Source organism: Rhinopithecus roxellana, chromosome 8 (genome assembly GCF_007565055.1).
Source record: "Rhinopithecus roxellana isolate Shanxi Qingling chromosome 8, ASM756505v1, whole genome shotgun sequence".
Lineage (NCBI taxonomy): Eukaryota > Metazoa > Chordata > Mammalia > Primates > Cercopithecidae > Rhinopithecus > Rhinopithecus roxellana.
This window is the reverse complement of record NC_044556.1, coordinates 89,459,413-89,485,019: the sequence shown is the minus strand read 5'-3', so window position 1 is coordinate 89,485,019 and position 25,607 is coordinate 89,459,413. Positions and strand designations below refer to the sequence as shown.

The 25,607-nt window shown below is 42.6% G+C and overlaps 1 protein-coding gene across 1 annotated transcript in view; it reads left to right on the top strand.

Moving 5' to 3' along the window:
• Positions 1 to 10: 10 nt before the first annotated feature.
• Positions 11 to 25,607, top strand: part of ACBD3 (acyl-CoA binding domain containing 3) — a 45,780-nt gene continuing 20,183 nt past the window's right edge. The window contains exons 1-3 of the mRNA XM_010382015.2: positions 11 to 357; positions 22,522 to 22,663; positions 23,581 to 23,721. Coding sequence (XP_010380317.1) covers positions 72 to 357; positions 22,522 to 22,663; positions 23,581 to 23,721 — 569 coding nt within the window. The 5' untranslated portion in view covers positions 11 to 71. The remainder of the gene's footprint in view (positions 358 to 22,521; positions 22,664 to 23,580; positions 23,722 to 25,607) is intronic.

Here is a 25,607-nt window from a genome sequence, read left to right as displayed (position 1 = left end):
AGGTCAGAGGTCAGCAGGAAGTCGATACGTGGCCGCCGCCTGTCCCCGCCGAGGAGGCGCAGCAGCCAGAGATGGCGGCGGTGCTGAAGGCAGAGCGACTCGAGGTGTCCGTCGACGGCCTCACGCTCAGCCCGGACCCGGAGGAGCGGCCCGGCGCGGAAGGCGCCCCGCTGCTGCCGCCACCGCTGCCACCGCCCTCGCCACCCGGATCCGGTCGCGGCCCGGGCGCCTCAGGGGAGCAGCCCGAGCCCGGGGAGGCGGCGGCTGGGGGCGCGGCGGAGGAGGCGCGGCGGCTGGAGCAGCGCTGGGGCTTCGGCCTGGAGGAGTTGTACGGCCTGGCACTGCGCTTCTTCAAAGGTGAGCCTGGCCAGCCCCACCCCTGCCGCTTCTGCCCGGTCCCAGGAGCCCTGCACGGGCTGTGGTCTCCAGGGTGACTGGACCAGACTTGCCCTCACCCACTCATACTGGGCCGTGGTGACTCAAGCGGGGTTCCCTCCTTGGGGGTACCCCAAGTTTGTCACTACCTGCTTGGCCACTAGGTCACACCCCTGACGAGCCTGTAACCTTGGTTTAGCAGTCATGTCCCGCCTCCCAGAGGTTACCGGGGCATTTTACCTGATTTAGCTTCTGGGATTTCCAGGAGCCAGGGTGGAAGAATGGGCCCACTTACTTCCAAAGGATCCCATTCTGGGATTGCCTTGTATTATTATTTTTTTACTGACGCTTTTCTTTTCCTGTTTCCCATGGCTTGTCACATCAGGACCCGCCGATTTTTACCCTTAGTGGAAGAAATCTGTCAAGAGGTTCCGTATATAGCCTTTCCAGCCGTTCTTGGGAACCATAAACTCGAATAGGACTTGATCCCCTGGCAGATTGATGTGGCAGAGAGGAGGAAGTAAAGTGTTAAGCTCATCATCCCCTCCGGCTTGTCAAACTCTTGAGGAGGGATGTCCACTATGTTCTAGTAACTTCTAGGTGGTTAAAATTTTACATTGTAAGCAATGTGCAAGAGTGAATTCTCAGACCTTCTAACAGTACCTTCTGTGCTTTTCGCATGATTAATTGTTAAATGTCTCTTGTCTTAGAGCAAGATTGTAGTGTGTGGGGTTTTTTTGTTTTGTTATTTTTTTTAATTGGGTGATTCAGTTAGTCAAATGGTGGAGAGACCAATCACATGATTTTTGTCAGTGGGAAAACCTGATGAAAAGCCCGTTAGTTTGATTCTTAAAGATACTTAGTCTTTTAGGGCGAACGGACAGGGAGGGACATCAGCAAATGAAACTTTAAAAGTGGTTGCTAGGTTCCACGTACATTCCAGAACAGCATATTTATGACACTTTCCCCTGAGGGAGTACCTTTTGGAGTACATACTTTACTAGCCGAAATTGAGTAGTTCAATGTAATGATACACACGGAAGTTGTTTTCCCTCAAAATAACTTTAATTGTGCAAACTAGTGAAAGTTTTATAAATTCTCCAGAACATTTGATCATTTCACACTCAATGACATTTTCGTGGTCATTGCACAATGAGTTGAGCCCTCTGTGTACTAACTAGCTTGGGGAATTGGTAATGGCTAGTGGGTTTTGGATCATTTGACTTTTAGATCACTGGCTTGAATTTAGAGTTTGCTGTAGTGATGATATATTACCACTTTATAAAAATCAGATGGTTTCTGTACAACTCATATAGCTACATTCCACTTTAAATTTTTATTCTTGGAACTTATTTTTCGGTAAAGTATATTGTAGCAGAGAGTAAGACTAGAAATGAACTTTTTGTTTTTGTTTTGAGTTGGAGTCCTGCTCTGTTGCAGGACTGAGGGAGGCTGAGGCAGGAGAATCACTTGAAGCCGGGAGGCGGAGGTTGCAGTGAGCCAAGATGGCACCATTGTACTCCAACCTGGGTGACAAGAGCAAAACTCCGTCTAAAAACAGAAAAGAATCGCTTGAATCTGGGGGGCAGAGGTTGCAGTGAGCCGAGATCATACCACTGCACTCCATCCTGGGCGAGAAAGTGGAATTCTGTCTCAAAAAAAATAGCGATTAAAACACTATAATGTGTAGTACGTTTAGCATTGTTTGGAGAGTCAGGAAGCTCTGGATTCTAGTTACCTTGTAAACTAGACAATTAACTTTTCCAGACTCAGTTTCATATGTATAAAGGGAGCTGGATTCGATGAAATATGATGTCTCAGATTTAAGATTCAGTGGTCTAAACCTAACAGATTATTTTAGCATGTGTCTTGAGTGGCAGGAATCCTGGGGAAACTTATAACTTGGGGCCTAGGTGTTAGTCACCTTAGAGAATAAAGCTACATTGATAGGTGTGGTTCACTCACTTCCTAAATTAAGTTCTCAAAGCGATATCCTGGTACTAAAAAGGAGAAATAGCTGTGTAGCAGTTAAAAGCTACCTTTCTGCATGGATCATTGGAGACTTAGTATATGAGACACTAACTGAAAAAAGAAAGGAAAGGATGTAAAAGCAGTCAGAAGCATTATGGAATGTGGAGTGAGCTGAGTAATGCTGCCTTTGTTTTTTTTTTGGTTTTTTTTTTTTTTAAACGGAGTTTCACTCTTGTTGCTCAGGCTGGAGTGCAATGGTGTGATCTCTGCTCGCTGCAGCCTCCGCCTCGAGGGTTCAAGTAATTCTCCCACCTCAGCCTCCCAAGTAGCTGGGATCACAGGCATGTGCCACCACGCCCAGCTAATTTTGTATTTCTAGTAGAGATGGGGTTTCTCTATGCTGGTCTCGAACTGCCGACCTCAGGTGATCTGCCCGCCTTGGCCTCCCAAAATGTTGGGATTATAGGTGTGAGCCACCACGCCCGGCACCTTTGTTTTAATGTGTGGATTTTTCTAGTGGAACACTTGGTGTTTTGTCAGTCTTGCCAGGACTTTTAATCACTGTTCTATGGTTTTGTACTGGTATCTCACAAGAATTAGAAATAACATTACATTTTCGGCAGGGTGCAGTGGCTCACGCCTGTAATCCCAGCACTTTGGGAGGTCGCGGCAGGCGGATCACAAAGTCAGGAAATCGAGACCACCCTGGCTAACAGGCGAAACCCCATCTCTACTAAAAATACAAAAAATTAGCTGGGCATGGTGTCGGGCGCCTATAGTCCCAGCTATCCAGGAGGCTGAGGCAGGAGAATGGCGTGAACCTGGGAGGCGGAGCTTGCAGTGAGCTGAGATTGAACCACTGCACTCCAGCCTGGGCAACAGAGTGAGACTCTGTCTCAGAAAAAAAAAAAAAAAAAGGAAAGAACATTACATTTTCTCTTCCACTGTGGAATAAATACGAATCTTGAAAGCATGGATATATTTTTCCATTGCAAATAGCTTGGATTGGAAATGACAAGCCCTATTTCTTACTCCATCCTTGTCAGGGTGGTAATAGACCAGTGACTGAATCGATTATGTCAACTATTATTAATTTTTTATGACAGTAAAAGTAAAATAGATGAAGATATGGGTAAGTTAGCATTTTACCATCTAACTTTCAAACATTATTGACTCCTCAGTATGGATAGTTTTGTATTAGATTATAACTATAAATGAATAGTACATTCACTTTTGCTTAGAGTTCAAAAGAGGAATTAAGGACCCAGTGACAACTGCAATACAGTGTGGAGGACTGAGGGAGCAGATGCCATTCCAGGGTGGGGGAAGGCCAAGAGCCATGAAAGCCATGAAAAGGCAAAGCATGTGTGTTTGCAGAATGGAAAATAGAAAGCAATTTGATGGAGAGAGCTGGGAAGGTAACTGAGTTCAGATCTTGGATGGACTTGCATGCCATTGTAATTTTTTTTTTTTCTAAGATGGAGTCTCTGTCACCCAGGCTGGAATACGATGGCATGATCTCTGCTCCCTGCAACCTCTGCCTCCTGGCTTCATGCAGTTCTCCTGCCTCAGCCTCCTGAGTAGCTGAGCTTACAGGCTTGTGCCACCATGCCCAGCTAATTTTTGTATTATTAATAGAGGTGGATTTCACCATGTCGGCCATTCTGGTCGTGAACTGACCCCAGTTGATCTGCCCGCCTCAGACTTCCAAAGCGCTGGGATTACAGGCATGAACCACTGCGCCTGGCCATGTAAATATTAGTAGTTTGGCCTTTTTGTCAGTAAATTAGAAGATGAGGAACTGCTGGAGGTTTTTAAAGGGAGGAGCAAAGTTGCTTAATTCTTTTTTTTTTTTAAGACAGTCTGGTTTTGTTACGCAGGCTAGAGGGCAGTGTCACGATCTTGTCTCACTGCAGCCTATGTCTCCCAGGCTCAAGCCATCCTCCCACCTCATCCTCCTGTGTGGCTGGGACCACAGGCACAAGCCACCACGCCCAGCTAATTTTTGTAGAGGCAGGGGTCTTGCTTTGTTGCCCAGGCTGGTCTTGAGCTCCTGAGCTCAAGCGATTCACCCGCCTTGGCCTCTCAAAGTGCAGGGATTACAGGTGTGAGCTGCCACGCCCAGCCAGAGTTGCCCAGTTCTATTTTAGCAATGTTAAGCTAGGTTTTCTTATCTCCATGGGTTAAGGACCCATAGGAATCCAGTGGGTTCGTTTTATTGTAGCCTTTATACTTCTTGGATGGAGTTGACCTGGGGAATTGTATTTTGGTTTTTAGAGTTCTTTGGGGTGGACTTTTCCTTCGTTACCCTGTTACATTAAGCTGGTAGATTGTTTACATTAATTTAAAATTTCAGAGTAATAATTGTCAATAGTTGAGTAGTTGTTTACTGAATCTGAGGTACTGTGCCACAAACTGTATATGCATTATTTTGTTTAATCCTCCAAGAGGCCTTCTGTAAGGGTATTAACCCCATTTCTGAGTTAAGGATCCTGCCTCAGGCCCCTCAGTTATTTGGAAGGTAAGTCTTGGACTCATTTTCTTTATGGAATAGTTAATGATACTAGCATTGCTATTGATTATACCCAATTATATTACTGATAGCGGAGTATTATATGTTGGGAGAGAATTATGTTAATGATAGCAATCAAATGGACAACTGAAATGGTTCCATTTCCTGTTGTCTTTAAACATAGGCAACTACAAGAGTATTTATAAATGGCTTTCTTAATGTTTTAAAATACTGTACAGCTGTAATTTATTCATTGGAAACATATATAATTAGCGTGCCTCCTGAACTTCAGTGGTCTATCCTCAGATAATTTCAAGTTTGTTACTATGGAACATCTATTACATTGTTTTTCCCCTTTTATTATCTTTACCTTTAGACATAAGTATGTAATACTGTAGGAGGATATATAGACCTAAGAGAGACAGATACAAGACAAAAACAATTATAGCCACCAGTTTCATGTTAAATTTGAGCTGAACCAAAACTTTCCTTTAACTGGATTCAGGGGTGTGTACGTGTTGTTTTTGTTTGTTTGTTTGTGTTTTTTGAGACGGAGTGTCACTCTGTCACCCAGGCTAGAGTGCAATGGCGCGATCTCAGCTTGCTGCAACCTCCGCCTCCTGGGTTCAAGCAGTTCTCCTGCCTCAGCCTCCCAAGTAGCTGGGATTATAGGCACATGCCACTATACCCAGCTAATTTTTGTATTTTTAGTAGAGACGGGGTTTCACCATGTTAGTCAGGCTGGTCTTGAACTCCTGACCTCAGGTAATCCACCTGCCTCGGCCTCCCAAAGTGCTGGAATTACAGGCATGAGGCACTGTGCCCGGCGTGTGTTTTTAATGTAAGTGATTTTAACATTTTCCTGAGGCTTGCTTTTATCACACATGCAATGCACTAAAGTACACAAATACTAAGTGTGTAGCTTGATGAATTTTCACGAAGTGGTCAGTGTAGCCAATGCCCGGAAGCAGATGTTTTATCAGTTAACTAATACAAGAGCTACTGTGAATCAGTATTTAGAAAGGTAAGCTCAGGAGTCAACACTCTTTAGGGTGTGTTTTCCTTGCTCTGCCACTTAATTGTGTTAACTTTTTGTGCTTTGCTGTACTCATAAAGGGTTGTTTTAGGAATTATAAGAAATTATATATATAAACTTTTAGCAAAATGCCTGGCTATTGGTATTTTTGTGGCTGCTTATGTTATTGAAAAGGAGATACTTCTGAGAATTGATTATGGATGTTTTGAGTTAATGGAGGGGAAGTCTTAAAACTTTTACTGGCCAGGCGCGGTGGCTCAAGCCTGTAATCCCAGCACTTGGGGAGGCCAAGACGGGCGGACCACGAGATCAGGAGATCGAGACCATCCTGGCGAACACGGTGAAACCCCGTCTCTACTAAAAAAAATACAAAAAACTAGCCGGGCGAGGTGGCGGGCGCCTGTAGTCCCAGCTACTCAGGAGGCTGAGGCAGGAGAATGGCATAAACCCGGGAGGCGGAGCTTGCAGTGAGCCGAGATCGCGCCACTGCACTCCAGCCTGGGTGACAGAGCAAGACTCCATCTCAAAAAAAAAAAAAAACACTTTTACTAAGCAGTTAGTACATGCTAGGCAATTCCCAGAGTGTTTCCTACTCATTGATTCAGGAATACTGCATTGTATTATCTTTTTTTTTTTTTTTTTAAGACGGAGTCTTGCTCTGTTGCCCACGCTGGAGTGCAGTGGCCCTGTCTTGGCTCACTGCAACCTCCACCTCCTGGATTCAGACGATTCTCCTGCCTCAGCCTCCCGAGTAGCTGGGACTACAGGCACATGCCACGCCCCCCAGCTAATCTTTGTATTTTTAGTAGAGACAGGGTTTCACTATGTTAACTAGGCTGGTCTTGAACTCCTGACCTTGTGATCTGCCCACCTCGGCCTCCCAAAGTGCTGGGATTACAAGTGTGAGCCACTGCGCCCGCCATATTATCCTTTCTTATAGGTAGTGTAAGAATTTGTCAATCGAGATTTTTTTTTTCTCAATCCAACATGAGGAAGATGTGGTTTTTCAGGTTTTTTTGTTTTTGTTTTTAAGACGATGTTTCACTCTTGTTGCCCAGGCTGGAGTGCCATTGCCTAATCTTGGCTCACCGCAACCTCTGCCTCCCGGGTTCAAGCGATTCTCCTGCCTTAGCCTCCCGATTGGCTGGGTTTACAGGCATGCACCACCATGCCCGGCTAATTTTGTATTTTTAGTAGAGATGGAGTTTCTCCATGTTAGTCAGGTTGGTCTCGCACTGTCAGCCTCAGGTGAACTGCCTGCCTCGGCCTCCCAAAGTGCTGGGATTACAGGTGTGAGCCACTGCACCCGGTCGGTTTTTCAGTTTTAGGTGTTTTTTTTTTTTATTTGGATATGGAGTTTCACTCTTGTTGCCCAGGCTAGAGTGCAGTGCCATGATCTCGGCTCACTGCAATCTCCGCCTCCCGGGTTCAAGCGATTCTCCTGCCTCAGCTTCCCAAGTAGCTGGGATTGCAGGCATGCACCACCATGCCTGGCTAATTTTTGTATTTTTAGTAGAGACGGGGTTTCTGCATGTTGGTCAGGCTGGTCTCAAACTCCCAGCCTCAGTGATCCGCCCACCCGGCCTCTCAAAGTGCTGGGATTATAGGCATGAACCACCACGCCTGGCCCAGTTTTAATATTTCTAAAAGATGGATTTTAATCAAAGTGTGTTCTCTATGAGGTGACAGTGTGATATGGCCATGAAATAAAACAGATTTGATCTTAGTCTGCTTTGATGGAAATATGGTACCTAGGATGAGGGAAAGAGATAGTCCTGCTCTCCTCTGCACCAAGGAGTACACCTCAAGTCCTGGATACTGCTTGTTTGAGGTATCATCCTTTAGGGTTAAAAACAAAATGGAGCTCATTCAGAAGAGAGCAACTTGAATCTAGTGGGAATTCAAATCCCTGCCATTATTATCATAATGGCTGCTGTTTAGTCAGTGTCTGCTCTAGTGCAGGCACTATACCAAAATTTTGGGACACATTTCTAGCCCTCACATGAACCCTAAGGAGCAGTATTATCTTTATTTTATTGATAGCAAAACAGATTTCAAAAGATTAAATAACTTGTCCATGTTATATACTTAATAGCAGAGCTGGGAATTAAATTTAAATTTGAGGTATGATTAAGCTGAGAATGTTTAGCCAAGAGAATAGAGAACTCAGGGCAAACCTAGTAGGTATTTTGTGACTTTCTTGAGGTCTAATTAGTTAGATGTGTTTTAGTTAATGCTGAGGACGGGAAATAAACCCTGTGGATGGAGCTGAGAGATACCACCTCAGAATAAACAGCTAAGAATCACAGCTATTCAGAGATGGATTAGACTGCTTTGGGACAGTGTGTTCTGTTTACCAGGAAGTATTCAAGCATTCAAGCATAAGTGAGCAATTGCTGGGTGGATATTGTAGAGAGGATTTGAACTTTAGTTTGCAATTCAATCACCTACCTTTAACATCCCTTCCACACCATAGATTTTATGGCCTTTTCATTAAATGAAGGCTAGAAGGGACACTGAAATAATTTGGTACATTCCTTTTCCTCCAGAGAGAAGAGAAAAAATATTATTTATCCTATAAAATAGCAGTTGAAGTGTGAGCCTAATAGTCTTTTGTATACTTAATTTCAGGTGGGAGGGACTTAATTGTAATCTTTCAGAGCTTTGGACTTGGTATCAAATTATGCTGTCCTATTTGAACTGTAAAGTTAAATACTTGTAAGTTTAGTAAGAACATAATGTAGATCCCATTATCTGTTTTTAATTGGCTGAAAAATGTGTTTTATATATCATGTTAGTTTCCTATTGCTCTTGTAACAAATTACCACAAATTTATTGGCTTGGGCTGGGTGTAGTGGCTCACACCTGTAATCCCAGCACTTTGGGAGGTTGAGGCAGGTGGATCACTGAGCTCAGGAGTTCGAGACCAGCCTGGGCAATATGGGGAAACCCCATCTCTGCAAAAAAACACAAAAATTAGCCGGGCATTGGTAGCTTGTACCTGTAGCCCGAGCTACTCAGGAGACTGAGGTGGGAGAATCAAATGAACCCAGGAGGCAGAGGTTGCAGTGAGCAAGATCGTGCCACTACACTCCAGCCTATGTTACAGAGCAAGACCCCATCTTAAAAAAAAAAAAATTTGTGGCTTTTAACAACTCTTGCTAAAAATCCATCTGCACTTAAGATTTTCCTGCAAGCCCTGACATGTGTACCAGACAACCAATTCAGACTTTCATGGTTGGGAATATCCTCTGATGATCTGACTCTCCTGGTCTATGGATTAAATTGGTAGAAGATCTGATTTGTATAGTAAACTCCTCTGTTCATACTGGTATTGACTGTTCCTGATTCAAGATGACAGGTACAATGGTACTGTCAAAAACAGCTACATGGGGCTGGGCACGGTGGCTCATTCCTGTAAACCCAGCACCTTGGGAGTCCGAGGCAGGCGGATCACAAGGTCAGGAGATTGAGACTATCCTGGCTAACACGGTGAAACCCCATCTCTACTAAAAAAAAAAAATGCTGGGAGTGGTGGCCACCTGTAGTCCCAGCTACGCGGGAGACTGAGGCAGGAGAATGGTGTGAACCTGGGAGGTGGAGCTTGCAGTGAGCTGAGATGGCACCACTGCACTCCAGCATCAACCGGGACTACTTGAACCAGTTCCAGTTCAAGCGACAAAGCAAGACTCCGTCTCAACAAAAAAAAATCCAGCTACATGGGAGTTTGTTCCTCTGCCGCATTGTGCAGTGACTGGTTTCACCCAGTACTTTAATGTGAGAATAAGCACTTTTCCTCATATCAGGAATATTGTTGGTGTTGCCTATTATTCACAGCTGAATGTAATCTTCAGTACATTATCAATTATGTTTGATTGTATGTGATTAAAAAGAATGTGCATTTTTTCCTCAAAGTTGCTGGACATGTTTCTTCGAAAGCAGTTAATAAACAATTTCTAACAATTTACTAACAAATATATATATTTTTAATTTACTGAGAAATATTAAAATATCTCATTGACAGTCATGGATCAGATAAACTTTGTAATTAGCCTTATAATTTTGCTCATTTGATTGTGAGTCAGTATTATATGCACAGAACTTGAGGCATTTTTTTCTTCATGTATATTTTACTTTTCATATTCATATAGTCGCAGTTTTTATGATAGTAATGTCTCATTCACTCATAATACCAAAAGTTAGATCGTGCTTTTCTGAGTGCCCTCTTGCCAAAGACCACCAGGATCACAACTGTTGTTAAAGAAGGTGTAAAAACCACACACACACTTAGAGATAGGTCCTGTTGGGGTAAAATCAGGGTGTCGGCAGGGCTTTGTTTCTTCTGGAGGCTCTAGAGGAGAATTGTTTCCTTGTCTTTTCCACGTGCTTCCAAGGAGCACCTGCAAGCTTTTTTTTTTTTTTTTTGAGACGGAGTCTCACTCCGTAGCCCAGGCTGGAGTGTATTGGTGCGATCTCGGGCCACTGCAACCTCCACCTCCCGGTCCCAGTTCAAGCAATACTCCTGCCTCAGCCCCCCGAATAGCTGGAAATACAGACATGTGCCACCACGCCCATCTAATTTTTGTGTTTTTAGTAGAGACAGGGTTTCACCATGTTGGCCAGGGTGGTCTTGAACTCCTGACCTCATGATCCGCCCACCTCGGCCTCCCGAAGTGCTGGGATTACAGGTGTGAGCCACTGCGCCCAGCCGCAAGCTTTTGTTTATGCCCCTTCCTCCATCTTCAGAGCCACCATAGCTTCTTCAAATCTCTGACTCTTTCTCCCCTTCCATTTATAAGGACCCTTATGATTACATTGGGGCCACATGAGTAGTTCAGGAAAAGGTCAACTGCAACCTTAATTCTGCCTTTGCAAGTAACCTAACATATTCACAGGTTCCAGAAGTTCAACATCTTTGAGGAGCCATTCTGCCCACCACTTGTGTCATAGTAGCTTATGAACTGATTACTGAAATTGTGCGTGAGTTTATTCGTTTTACCTTTTTATTAAAAATGGAAACCAGAGCAATTGAAAAGGTGAAATTGTACTACAATATTTATAATGAAAAATAGTCATCCTGTTTTCTGGTGTTTTTCCCATTTCCTAGGTCCTCTCCCCAGAGGCAACTGCTTTCCATTGTTTTAACTGTTTCTTCTGGTATTTGCTTCCATTTTTCTACTGCTGCTTTAATTAAAAAAAAAAAAAATTCTAACTTACGTATGTCTGTATCTCTCTTTCTCCTTTCCTCTTCTCAGACTCCTACTTTTGTGGTTAAATTGTTGTCTGCTGTTTGTTTTTATGTTATTCTTTGCTGAAACAGATCATGCACTTTAATTACATTTTTGTTCTTGTGCAAACCTTTTTGTAAAGACATCTATCTTAAATGTCCTTAAATTCTTGAACCAGTCTTAGTGTTTGTGGTAAGACTTAGTTAATTCGGCTGCCCAGCTGTCATCCTGGAAATTACCTTCACCTTTTCCTATTGTGTTGGATTCTGTTTCCCCTAAATCACTTATTTTCCTTTGTTGTTGTTTTTATTCCATTACTTTGGAAATGCACACCCTTTAGTATCTTCTTGTGAAAAGAGTACCTGAGACCATGCCTTTCCAAAAATGTGTTTTACTGTCACTTTTGATTTATTTGATTGGGCATAAAAGTCTAGATTGGAAATAGTTTCCCTCTGGAATTTTGAAGGCATTATTCCATTCATTCTTTTCTTTTTTCTTTTTCTTTGTTTTTTTGAGATGGAGTCTCATGCCAGGCTGGAGTTCAGTGGTGATCTGGGCTCACTGCAACCTCCTCCGCCTCCTGGGTTCAAGCGATTCTCCTGTCAGCCTCCTGAGTAGCTGGGATTATAGGTGACTGCCACCATGCCCAGCTAATTTTTTTTTTATTTTTAGTAGTAGGGGTAGACGGGGTTTCATCATGTTGGTCAGGCTGGTCTCAAATTCCTGACCTCAGGTAATCTGCCTGCCTCGGCCTCCCAAAGTTATGGGATTACAGGCCTGAGCCACTGTACCCAACTTCCCGTTCATTGTTTTCTAGCATTCAGTATTCCTTTGTTTGTTTTTTTTTTTTTTTTTTTTTTGAGATGGAGTCTGACTCTGTCACCCAGGCTGAAGTGCAGTGGCATGATCTCAGCTCACTGCAACCTCTGCCTCCCAGTTCAAACAGTTCTCTGCCTCAGCCTCCCAAGTAGCTGGGATTATAGGCACCCACCACCACACCCAGCTAATTTTTGTATTTTTAGTAGAGATGGGGTTTCACCATCTTGGCCAGGCTGGTCTTGAACTCCTGACATCGTGATCCACCCTCCTTGGCCTCCCAAAGTGCTGGGATTACAGGCGTGAGCCACCGCACTCAGCAGTATTCATATTCTTAAGAAGTCTGTAGTCATTCTAATTCTTTGTCTTGTGTATGTGACCAGTTTTTCTTTCTAGAAATATGTAGGATCTCCTGTTTTATCTCCATGTTAAAAAAATTAGAGAAGTATTGTCTCCTTGTTTGTTTTCAGTGATTTTGCTGAATACTTGATAGTCTTTTCAGTTTAGAAACTTGGGCCCTTCATTTCAGGGAAATTTTCTTGTATTCTTTCTTTCTTTCTTTCTTTTTTTTTGAAACAGAGTTTTGCTCTTGTTACCCATGCTGGAGTCCAATGGTGCGATCTCAGCTTACCGCAACCTCTGCCTTCCGGGTTCAAGCGATTCTCCTGCCTCAGCCTCCCAAGTAGCTGGGATTACTGGCATGTGCCACCATGCCTGGCTAATTTTGTAGAGATGGGGTTTCTCCATGTTAATCAGGCTGGTCTCGAACTCCCAACCTCTGGTGATGCGCCTGCCTCGGCCTCCCAAAGTGCTGGGATTACAGGCATGAGCCACTGTGCCCAGCCATATGTCTTTGGTAATTTTCTCTGTTTTCACTTTTTGGTACTGTTAATAGATAATCGATCTTGTGGATTAAACTTCTAATTCTCTTATCTCTTCTTCCCTATTTTTCATGTTTGTATTTTTGCTTTGTTTTCTAGGAAATATCCTCAGCTCCATCTTCTAGATTTTTAAATTTTTGTGTGTTTTTTTTTTTTACATTTTTAATTTCCAAGAGTTCTTTTTTCTCTGAATTCTTTTTTTTTTTTTTTTTTTTTTTAAGTATCTTGTTTTGCTTCATAGATGCATTAGCTTCTGTTTCTGAGGGTGTTGAATATAAATTTTGAATGTTATTTCACTGTTAAAATTTATTTTAGTTTTTTTTGTTTCCATGTTGGAAGCTTTCCTCAAATGTCTGGTGATCCTTGAGTATTTCATGTTAAAGGATAAGGTACAGAACACCTAACTGTAACATTAAAGTAGAAACCTTTTTTCTAAGGTGATGAGACAGAAGTTTTGTAGAAGAACCCTCAAATGTCAGCATCTTTCAAATCAGTGTCTGTAGGTCTTTATTTGGAGCCAGTTTTTCAAGAAAATACTCCTGTCTCCTGCATGGGATATATGAACCTGGTTGCCAACATTCAGAAACTAGGCAGGAGAAGTGGGGATGAGTGGGAGGTACTTACCATTTACTGGGGAAACATTTCATTTATCTGTCTAATAGCATACTCTAAGCCAAGTGTCCTAACATCTGGAGCATCCCTGATTCTTTTTTTTTTTTTTTTTGAGACGGAGTCTTGCTCTGTCGCCCAGGCTGGAGTGCAGTGGCCAGATCTCGGCTCACTACAAGCTCCACCTCCCGGGTTTACGCCATTCTCCTGCCTCAGCCTCCCGAGTAGCTGGGACTACAGGCACCCGCCACCGCACCCGGCTAATTTTTGTATTTTTAGGAGAGACGGGGTTTCACCGTGTTCGCCAGGATGGTCTAGATCTCCTGACCTCGTGATCCGCCCATCTCGGCATCCCAAAGTCCTGGGATTACAGGCTTGAGCCACCGTGCCCGGCCCCCTGATTCATTTTCTGTAGTAAATATCCAGCCCTCTACTGAGTAGGAGCAGGGTAGCCATCTGCCTGCTTGGGGTTGGCAAACGCAATGGGAGGGAGGAGGGTGGCTCCTTACATCTTACATAGACTTTAAACCACATTCCTGTTTTCATCTAGACTTCAGCTTTTAAAGAACCTGATGCCTTTAATTTGTGAACCTTTCCAGGGTTCTCTTTTTTTTTCCGCCCTTCAAGACAGAGTTTCGCTCCTGTTGCCCAGGCTGGAGTACAGTAGCACAATCTTGGCTCACTGCAACTTCTGCCTCCCGGGTTCAGGCAATTCTCCTGCCTCAGCCTCCTGGCTAATTTTTGCATTTTTAGTAGAGACTGGGTTTCACCACGCTAGTCAGGCTGATCTCGAACTCCGGACCTCAGGTGATCCACCCGCCCTGGCCTCCCAAAGTGCTGGGATTACAGGCATGAGCCACCACACCCAGCCCTTTCCAGGGTTCTCTAAATTGGCTTCCTTATTCCTTTTAGTGGGATTTCATTAAGGATCGGGGTAATTGTGTGTGTTCAATCTATCATGTTTAACTGAAGGTTTATCTGCATGTTTTCTTTTCTAAGCAGGATTTGTGTTTGCTTTTGTTTGCCGTAGAAAGCAGAATTCCAAAATTGATTGAATTAAATAACTTTGTAATAATAATAATTAATGAGTGCAAGAGCTGAGGATGATGCCTGCATTCCCTTCTGGGAGGACTGAAATGGAACTTTCCTTTAGGAATAGGGCTCTGGTTAAAGATCTTTGAGTTTCTACAAGGCTTTTTGTGTCAGTGCAGTTAGTGGAGTTATTACTTTCCTGCTAACCACATTTAACATTTACAGTACCAGAAATAATTTAGAAGAAAATTATTCTTGGCCGGGTGTGGTGGCTCATGCTGTAATCCCAGCACTGTGGGATTCTGAGGCAGGTGGATCACCTGATGTCAGGAGTTTGAGACTAGCCTGGTCAACATTGGTGAAACCCCATCTGTACTAAAAATAAAAAAAATTAGCTAGGTGTGGTAAGTGCACTTCTGTAATCTCAGCTACTGGGGAGGCTGAGGCAGGAGAATTACTTGAACCTGGGAGGCGGAAGTTGCAGTGAATTGAGATTGTCCCACTGTACTCCAGTCTGGGTGACATGAGACTCTGTCTCAGAAAAAAAAAGAAGAAAATTATTCTCATCTGATTTAAAAGACTAAACTCTTGTCATGTGTCAACCAGAGCCACCTGAAGAGTAAGAGAGAAGTAACTTTTTGTGTAATACTAGTAGTCTGCCTAACAATATAGATTATGAAGGATTTTTATTTTTCTGTGGTTTTTTTTTTGAAGCTTAGGATTTCAGTACTGTGTGAACTATGCTATACCAAAACTGGTTGGGATTAGCACAGCCTCCTGGGTTTTGTATGTTCCTTGGGAGAATAATCTCTTAACCTAATCCCAAAGGCTGAAAATACATTGCTTTGACTTTAAAAATGTGTATTAAAAAAGATAATGTGTATCTGTGTTTGATTACAAAGTACATATGCTTACTGAAAATTTGGGGAAATAAAAAATGAATACATAAAATAAAATTAATTTGTAATACAGTCTTTCAAAAATAATTTTTAGTATTAACATTGTTTCATTTTGAGACAGGGTCTCACTCTGTCACCCAGGCTGGAGTGCAGTGGCACCATCATGGCTCACCACAGCCTCAACCCCTAGGATCAAGGGATCCTCTCGTCTTGGCCACCCTAGTAGCTGGGACTGTGGTACACGCCACCATGCCCAGCTAATTTTTGGATTTTTTGTGTGTGTGGAGACAGGGTTTCACCATGTTTCGCAGGCTAGTCCCAAACTCCTGGGCTCAAGCACTCTACCTGCCCTAGCTTTCCAAAGTGCCAGGATTATAGGCATGAGCCACCAGTCTCATCTGGGTTTGTTTGTTTGCTTGTTTGTTATTTAGACAGGGTCTTCATCTGTCACCCAGACTGGAGTTCAGTGGTGCTTTCATGGTTTATTGGAGCCTCGACCTTCAGGCTCAAGCAATCCTGAGCCTCCAGAGAAGCCTGGACTTCAGGCGCATGCCACCACACCCAGCTGTTTTTTATTTTTTTTGTAGAGGTGGGGTCTTGCATTGTTGCTCAGGTTGGTCTCAAACTCCTGGACTCAAGTGATCCTCCCACTTCAACCTCCCAAAGTGTCGGGATTACAGGCGTGAGCCACCACACCTGGCTGTTAGTTTTCTTGATTTTTTTTTTGAGACAAATTTGGCTCTCATATAGAAAAATTGTTAATTTGGAGATTTAGTAGTAAGATTTAAAGAAAGGATTATAGAGCAATTATTTTTATTTTCTTCAGAGTCAGAATCTCAATGGATTGCACAGGCTAGATTCTAACTTGTGGATTCAAATGATCCCTCCTGTCTCAGCGTCCCGAATAGGTGGGACTATAGGTGCATGCCACTGCAGCTGGTGACAGAGCAATTCTTAAAACTAGTAAGTGCATAAAAGAGTAAATAAGAATGCCAGGACAGTTCACAAGAATGGATATACTGTTTTGTTCATTCTCATAGTAGTTGACCCATAAAGTCAATTTCTTTTGTGAGATTTGCTGGGCGTGTTTTTTGATGAGGGCCTGTGACCAAAAGCATAGGCTTAAGCACTGAAGTTCACAGAGGTCAATGAATCTGTTTGACTGCCTGACCAGAACTAATACTGAAAACGTATTCCTCTTTTTTTTTTTTTTTTTTTTTTTTTTTTTGAGATGGAGTTTTGCTCTTGTTGCCCAGGCTGGAGTACAATGGCACAATCTCGGCTCACTGCAACCTCTGCCTCCCAGGTTCAAGCGACTCTCCTGCCTTAGCCTCCCAAGTAGCTGGGATTACAGGCATGTGCCACCATGCCCGGCTAATTTTTGTATTTTCAGTAGAGATGGGGTTTCACCATGTTAGTCAGGCTGGTCTCAAACTTCCTGACTCAGGTGATCTACCCGCCCCAGCCTCCCAGAGCGCCAGGATTACAGGTGTGAGCCACTGTGTCTGGCCACATATTCCTCTTTCTAAAAATACATTTATTGGCCAGGCACGGTGGCTCACATCTGTAATCCCAGCATTTTGGGAAGCCAAGGCAGGCAGATCACCTGAGGTCAGGAGTTCAGGACCAGCCTGGCCAACCCAATATGGTGAAACCTCGTCTCTATGAAAAATACAAAATTTAGCCGGGCATAGTGGCACACATGTGTAGTCCCAGCTACTCAGGAGGCTGAGGCACGAGAATCGCTTGAACCCGGGAGGCAGAAGTTGCAGTGAGCCGAAATCACGCCACTGTGCTCCATCGTGGGTGAAAGAGCAAGACTCCATCTCAAAATAAATAAATAAAAACACTTTTTAAATTTGCACTATATTTTTAATTCTGTCAGGTATAAAAAGGGCAGATGTTAAAATAACATCCAAAAGTACTGAAACTCGACCAGGCACGGTGGCTCACACCTGTAATCCCAGCACTTTGGGAGGCCGAGGTGGGCGGATCATCTGAGGTCAGGAGTTCAAGACCAGCCTGGCCAACATGGTGAAACCTCGTCTGTACTAAAAAATGCAAAAATTAGCTGGACGTGGTGGTGCATGCCTGTAATTCCAGCTACTAGGGAGGCTGAGGCAGAAGAGTCGCTTGAAATTGGGAGATGGAGGTTGCAGTGAGCCGAGATTGTGCTGCCGCACACCAGCCTGGGTGACAGAGCGAGACTCTGTCTCAAAAAAAAAAAAAGTGTGTACTTACCATCCCTCAAAGCCCCTGCACCTAGTTCACATTATCAAATGCTTGAAATAAAGAAGCAAGTTGGCCAGGCATGGTGGCTCATGTCTATAATCCCAGCACTTGTGGAAGGCTAAGGCAATTGATGACTTGAGGCCAGGAGCTCGAGACCAGCCTGGGCAACATGACAAAACCCTCTCTCTACAAAAACAAAAATTAACTGGGCATAGTGGCACTCACTGATAGTTCCAGCTACTCAGGAGGCTGAGGTGATAGAATCCCTTGAGCCCAGGAGTTCAAGGCTGCAGTGAGCTGTGATCGTGCCACTGCCCTCCAGCCTGGGCGACAGAGTGAGAACCTGTCTCAAAGAGAAGCAAATTTATCATCTGGTAGGAAATGAACCCTCCCTCTAATAATAGAAAACCCACATAGCAGTATTTTACAGATAACTTTATAGCAATAGTCACAGATTTCAAAAAATTTTTTTCATATCTGCTTGCCCCATCTATTAGTTCAAATCACCTTCCTGTGGCAAAAAAATAATTTTGTGTGCGTATATTCGAAATTGCTATTTTGCATGACTAATCAGAAAAGTGGTCTTCAGGTGCATAGTTTCTATGTGATTTTATCTTTACTGACATGTATTTAGATAAAACCACTTAATTGAATTTATTCTTAAAAAAAGAAAGGAAAAATGCACTCTCAGGCCCACCACATCTTTTTTTCTTGAATCATTGGCAGAATATGTTCTTTTATAGGCTCAAGATAAAATGACATAGGTTAATGTCTTTTATTTTTCTTTTTTTTTTTTTTGAGATGGAGTCTCACTCTGTTGCCCAGGCTGGAGTGCAGTGGCCGGATCTCAGCTCACTGCAAGCTCCGCCTCCTGGGTTTATGCCATTCGCCTGCCTCAGCCTCCTGAGTAGCTGGGACTACAGGCGCCCGCCACTTGCCCAGCTAGTTTTTTGTATTTTTTAGTAGAGACGGGGTTTCACCGTGTTAGCCAGGATGGTCTCGATCTCCTGACTTCGTGATCCGCCCTTCTCGGCCTCCCAAAGTGCTGAGATTACAGGCTTGGGCCACTGCGCCTGGCCTTTTTTTTTTTTTTTTTTTTTTTTTGAGATGGAATCTCACTCTGTTGCTTAGACTGGAGTGCAGTGGCATGATCTCAGCTCACTGCAACCTCCGTCTCATTCAAATGATTCTCTTGCCTCAGCCTCCTGAGTAGCTGGGATTACAGATGTGCTGTACCACTACACCCAGCTAGTTTTTGTATTTTTAGTAGAGAGAGGGTTTTGCCATGTTGGCCAGACTGATCTCAAACTCCTAACCTCAGGTGATCCACTTGCCTTGGCCTCCCAAAGTGCTGGGATTACAGGTGTGAGCCACTGTGCCTGGCTGCTTAATGCCTTTTTCTTTGTTTTAAAAAACAAAAACTCTCTAAATCACAAGGCTAAGATCAGGAGCCGGAGCTATTTTTCAAATTATCACCATTTGTTAAAAGTGAGAAGGGGGTGGGTGCAGTGGCTCACGCCTGTAATCCCAGTACTTTGGGAGGCTGAGGTGGGTGGATCACCTGAGGTTGGAAGTTGGAGACGAGCCTGGCCAACATGGTGAAACCCCATCTCTGCTAAAAATATAAAAACTAGCTGGGTGTGGTGGCACATACCTGTAGTCCCAGCTACTCGGGAGGCTGAGGCAGGAGAATCACTTGAACCCAGAAGATGGAAGCTGCAGTGAGTTTGTGCAGTGAGATTGTGCCACTCACTGCACTCCAGCCTGGGCAACAGAACGAAACTCCGTCTCAAAAAAAAAGTGAGAAGGAAGTTGTTCTGGGCTGTGTTTCTCTAATAATCACTTGTGTCGTAGTGTAAGAAAACTTTTGGTGATTAATGTACTTGTTAAGTATTTGATGATTAATGTCATCACATATTATGTGTTATATGTGCTGTATACTTTTATACAGCTGGCAGCACAGTAGGTTTGTTTACACCAGCGTCACCATAAATACTTGAGTTATGTGTCGCACCGTGTTATGGTGGCTACCACACCACTAGGCCATAGGAAAATTTCGGCTCCATTATTATCTTACGAGACTACAGTCATATAAACAATTTGTCCTTTACTGAAATGCCATTATGCAGAGCACGACTGTACCACATTGTTTCGACTTTCTCTTATTGATAACCTTTTATTTCCAGTCACAAGAAAACAATGCTGCAATGAATGTCCTTGTATCTGCCTCCTTCTGTATATTTGGGAGTGCTTGTCAAGCATATGTAATGAGAACTGGAATGACTGGATCATAGGGCATACACATTTATAATTTTGAAATACAGGTGTCTCTACCTGTCCATGGTTTTGCTTTCCCTGGTTTCAGATACCCAGGGTTAATCAAGGTCTGAAAATAGGTGAGTAGAGTACAGTCAGATATTTTGAGAGAGAGAGATCCCACATTCACATAACTTGTTGTATATTGTTATATAATTGTTATATTTTATTGTTAATCTCTTATTGTATCTAATTTATAAACTACAGGTATGTACATATAGGAAAAACATAATATATATAGGGTTCAATATTATCTGCAGTTTTAAGCATCCACTGGGGAATAAGGTAGCGACTAATGTGTATTGCCAAATTGCCCTTCAAGGTAACTATAACAGTTTATACTTTCAGCATTCATATATGAGAATAGGTACTTACTTGTAGGATCTTAATAACTTTAGATGTTATCTTACTTTTTTGTTTATCTGATGGGAGGTGGGGGTCTTGCTATCTAATGCTTTTAATTTGTTTTTCTTGACTAGTGGGGTTGAATATCGTTTTGGATATTTATTGGCAGCTTCTATATTTTTTCTTCTCTGAGTTTCCTGTTGTTCTTTAACTCATATTCTTCTCACTCATTAGTGATTTTATTTCACCACTATATACATGAATGAGACATATAGGTAGCATATACTACTTTCAAGCCCCCTCCCCGTTTTCTTTAAATTTGGTAGTCTGTTATCGTTGGAATCAACCAGTAGTTAATGCTGCCATTTATCAAAGAAGCAGAACTGTTCTCTGAGTATTTCCCATTACTAGAACCTAATTTCATATGGCTTTTAAATGTTGGTAGCAGTTAGTCTTTATAGGTCAAACTGGTCGCACTCTTCATTGCCTATATGGAAACTTACCAGAGTCAATCAGGTGAAGGAAAGAAAAGCATTAATAGTTATTAATAATAATCCTGTTTGTCGGGCGCGGTGGCTCACGCCTGTAATCCCAGCACTTTGGGAGGCCGAGACGGGCAGATCACGAGGTCAGGAGATCGAGACCATCCTGGCTAACACGGTGAAACCCCGTCTCTACTAAAAGTACAAAAATTAGCCGGGCGTAGTGGAGGGTGCCTGTAGTCCCAGCTCCTCAGGAGGCTGAGGCAGGAGAATGGCGTGAACCCAGGAGGCGGAGCTTGCAGTGAGCCGAGATCGCGCCACTCCACTCCAGCCTGGGCGACTGAGCAAGACTCCGTCTCAAAAATAATAATAATAATAATAATCCTATTGCCTCTGAAGTAGCAACTTCTGAAGTGTAACCCTCTCTTTATTGATGAATAAACTGAGAGGTTGAATGGTCACATAGCTAGGAAGTGTCTCAGATGAGATTTAAACCCAGGCCATCCAATTCCAAAGCCTTTTCCACCACATTGTACTGCCTCAGTGGGATGGGTACATTTTTGAATACAGCCTTTCAAAGTATATGTAATCTCTTATGCATGGTCATGTTAAAAGGGACTAATATAAAATTATTTTAAGTGTTTCTTTTCTCTTTTGGCTAAAAATTATTTTTAAAAGCTATTTTAAAAACCGATTGTTGGCCTGGACATGGTGGCTCACACCTGTAATCCTAGCACTTTGGCAGGCTGAGGCAGGAGATTGCTTGAGCCCAGGGTTCAAGACCAGTCTGGGCAACATCGTAAGACATTGTCTCTGCAAAAAATAAAAAATTAACCAGATGTAGTGGCACGTGCCTGTAGTCCCAGCTTCTTGGGAGGCTGAGGCAGAAGGATTGCTTAAGCCTGGGAGATCAAGGCTGCAACCTGACTGCAGCTTGACAGATGGGTTTTTCTGTAGTAGCTTTAGCATAAATATTGATAGTTGGCTTATTTTTACAACATAATTCAGGATAGGCATGGTGGTTCACACCTGTAATGCTGTCTCTTTGGGAGACTGAGGTGGGAAAATCACTTGAGCTCAGGAGTTTGAGACCAGCCTGGGCAACATAGCGAGACCTTGTCTCTACAAAAATAAAAACATTTTCCAGGTATGATGGTGCATGCTCCTGTAGTCCCAGGTAATTGGGTAGCTGAGGTGGGAGGATCACTTAAGCTCAGCAGTTTGAGGCTGCAGTGAGCTGTGATCATGCATTCCAGCCTGGGCAATAGAGTGAGACCTTGTCTCAAAAAAAAAAAAAAAAAAAAAAAAAACCATCATACAGGATTTCTGTCTTAGGTTCTGTTATTAATAAAATGTAGTAATTGGGCTGGACATGCTGGCTGAAATCCCAGCACTTTTGAAAAGGAGGCTGAGACGAGAGACTTGCTTGAGCCCAAGAGTTCGAGACCAGTCTGGGCAGCCCCCGTCTCTGCAAAAAGACATGTTTGGTGACACGCACGTATAGTCCAGCTACTGGGGGGCTGAGGTGGGAGGATCATTTGAGTCCAGGAGGTCAAGGCTGCAGTGAGCCGTCATCACACCATTGCACTCCAGCCTGGACAACAGAGTGAGACTCTGTTTAAAAATAAAAACAGTTTTAAAAAGTAATTGAAATAAAAATTTCACTATAATAGTGTTTGTGTCTATTACAGGCAGTTTGTGACATACTTTGTAGTAAAACTTTAGTATATAATGCTGAAAATTATGTATTTTGCCAGTGCTAATTGTTTTCTTTGTGTTTCTTACAGAAAAAGATGGCAAAGCATTTCATTCAACTTATGAAGAAAAATTGAAGCTTGTGGCACTGCATAAGCAGGTTCTTATGGGCCCGTATAATCCAGACACATGTCCTGAGGTTGGATTCTTTGATGTGCTGGGGAATGACAGGAGGTAACAGTGTTTTTCTGTGTAGTGAATTTAATGAGAATAATGTTGGCAAAGGGTACAATGTGTATTGGTTAAGACGTGAATAGCTGGTTCATTGGCTTTAAATAAGAACTTAACATTTTTGCTTGCAGCTTCTGGAGTCTTCAGATATTTATCTGTTTTTAATTTAGAGATGTTTATGGCTAAATATTGTGGAAGAATTCATCTGTATTCATCTGATTATTAACATAAGACAAATAGAGGTTCATTTGATTCTTCCCAAATAATATTAAAAGTAGCCGTTTAAAATACATAGTAATTGATTCCGTTATTGAGGCATAAAAAAAATGTGACAAAAAAATACATTGAGTATTTTTGTTTAATTAAGATTCAAATATTATATAAGAAAAGTAGGCCGGGTGCAGCAGTTCACGCCTGTTATCCCAGCACTTTGGGAGTCCAATGTGGGTGGACCATTTGAGGTCAAGAGTTCAAGACCAGCCTGGCCAACATAGTAAAAACGTCATCTCTACTAAAAATAAAAAAATTAGCCGGCAGTAGTAGTACACGCCTGTAATTCCAGCTACTCGGGAGACTGAAGCAGGAGAATCGCTTGAGCCTGGGAGGCAGAGGTTCTGGTGAGCCGAGATCACGCCATTGCATTCCAGTCTGGGCAACAAAGTGAGATCCTGTCTCAAAAAAAAAATTGATACCCTTTTGCTATATGGGAATCATCAGCAGTGCAGTTGTTTGGATTGTATGTGGCATATCTAGTTTAGTAAGTCAATACGTACTTGTTAAAACTTGGTTTTAAGCCTTTTGCTTATAGTAGAATCATTCTTCATTTTAGTTACAATTGAGAATTATTCATATTTAGTTTAAATTTAAAAGTTCTCTTTCTACTAAGAAGGGGAGGTAACTTTTCTTGTTATTCCTTACAGGAGAGAATGGGCAGCCCTGGGAAACATGTCTAAAGAGGATGCCATGGTGGAGTTTGTCAAGCTCTTAAATAGGTGTTGCCATCTCTTTTCAACGTACGTTGCATCCCACAAAATAGAGAAGGAAGAGCAAGAAAAAAAAAGGTGAAGTTTGAGGGCATGGAATACTTTACTGCTGCTCAGCCCAGTGTACTCATGCTTTTGTTTTATGGAGTGTCTGTTCTAGTTCTAGATCAGGTGTTTTGCTTTCCTTGCATCCCCATTTCTTGTGGCAATTGTTCAAACTTCCTGATGTGAGCAGATATTTATATTATGAGTTTTGGGGGGAGGGAGAACTGCTTCCTACTGGCTGTGCCTTTAAAAGAAACCTCCCATCCATCATGGCCTTCCTTTTGTTTTATTACACTAAGTTTCTGAATAAGCCCCACCATCAACTCAACCACTCCCTCCTCCCTATCCTCTGGTCTGACATACCCTTTGTTGCAGTCTCCCTTGAGTTTCTAGAATACTCATGCTCCATTTCATTGTTTGCAACTATGCTACGTTATATAGACATTCATGTTGGCTTTGGCTTCCAGCTGGCTTATTGATTATTTTCAGGTTTTGGAGGAGGAGCTACTAGATGTGCTGTTTATGTTTATGGGATTCTCCGTTGTAGTTGTGAATTAGAATTATAGTTACACCTTATTTATCTAGTAGCTATATTTTCAACAGTTTTGACTACCTAAAATTTTAAGTGATGAAAATGATGCTACAAAACCAATTTTTCTTCAGGTTATGTTATACTTTTTTTCTTTAGACGGAGCCTTGCTCCATTGCTATTGCTCAGGCTAGAGTGCAGTGAAATGATCCTCTCCCTCCTGGGTTCAAGCAGTTCTCCTGCCTCAGCCTCTTGAGTAGCTGGGATTACAGGTGCCTGCCACCAACCCAGCTAATTTTTGTGTTTTTAGTAGAGATGAGGTTTCACTATGTTGGCCAGGCTGGTCTCAAACTCCTGACCTCAGGTGATCCACCGCCTCGACCTCCCAAAGTGCTGGGATTACAGGCATGAGCCACCTTGCCCAGCCGATGTTATTCTTTAAAAACAATTGATTCTCTGGTTTCCTACCTTAACCTGGATTAAAAATAACAGATTAGAAGAAAAAATAGCTTGATAATGAGGGACATAATAGAAAGCATGAAAAATAGACATGAGAATTATAAAAGCTTGGCATTCAGGGGTCATATAATATGAAGGTAAACTTCTCCATTACAGTAGTATGATGTACAGTTTTTATGTTTATAGCTGTAACCCCTGAGTCATCAAGAGATGGAACATTAGATATGATTTATTCCTGTTTAAGATAATAGGAGATGGCTTAATTACATTTTCAGAAAATATGTATCCAAAGAAAGTTTTTTTTAATCTAAAGGAGGGGTTTTGGTTCTTAGAATAGAATGAGATTTCTTTAACTGGAAAATTGATTTATGTCCTATAGTCCTTTGTGTAGTGATGTTGGATCCATCAGGTATCGCTATGATGTCTGTAGAATAAGTATCTATTGCTTTTTTAAGCTCTTATTTTAATGATATATATGCATATTTCTCTTAAGCATTGTCAAAAGTTACTACTCAACATATAGAGCTGCATTTTCTTTTTAAAAATATACTTTTGTCATGGGATAAAGTCCATATAGAATTATTTTAAAGTGTTGAAGAGTAGACTTCACCTATCCTGAAGCTTAAGCTCTGGCTTGTGAACCTTCTTGCCCTGTACCAGTTGTGACACATTAAAAGTAGGTCATGGCTGGGTGCAGTGGCTCACGCCTGTGGTGGCTCACATCTGTAATCTCAGCACTTTGGGAGGCCGACGCAGGCAGATCACTTGAGTCCAAGAGTTCAGGACCAGCCTGGGCCATATGGCAAAACCCCATCTCTACAAAAAAAACATAAAAATTAGCCAAGTGTGGTTGCAGGTTCCTATAGTTCCAGCTACTCAGGAGGCTAAGGTGGGAAGATCATTTGAGCCTGGGAGGCAGAGGGTGCAGTGA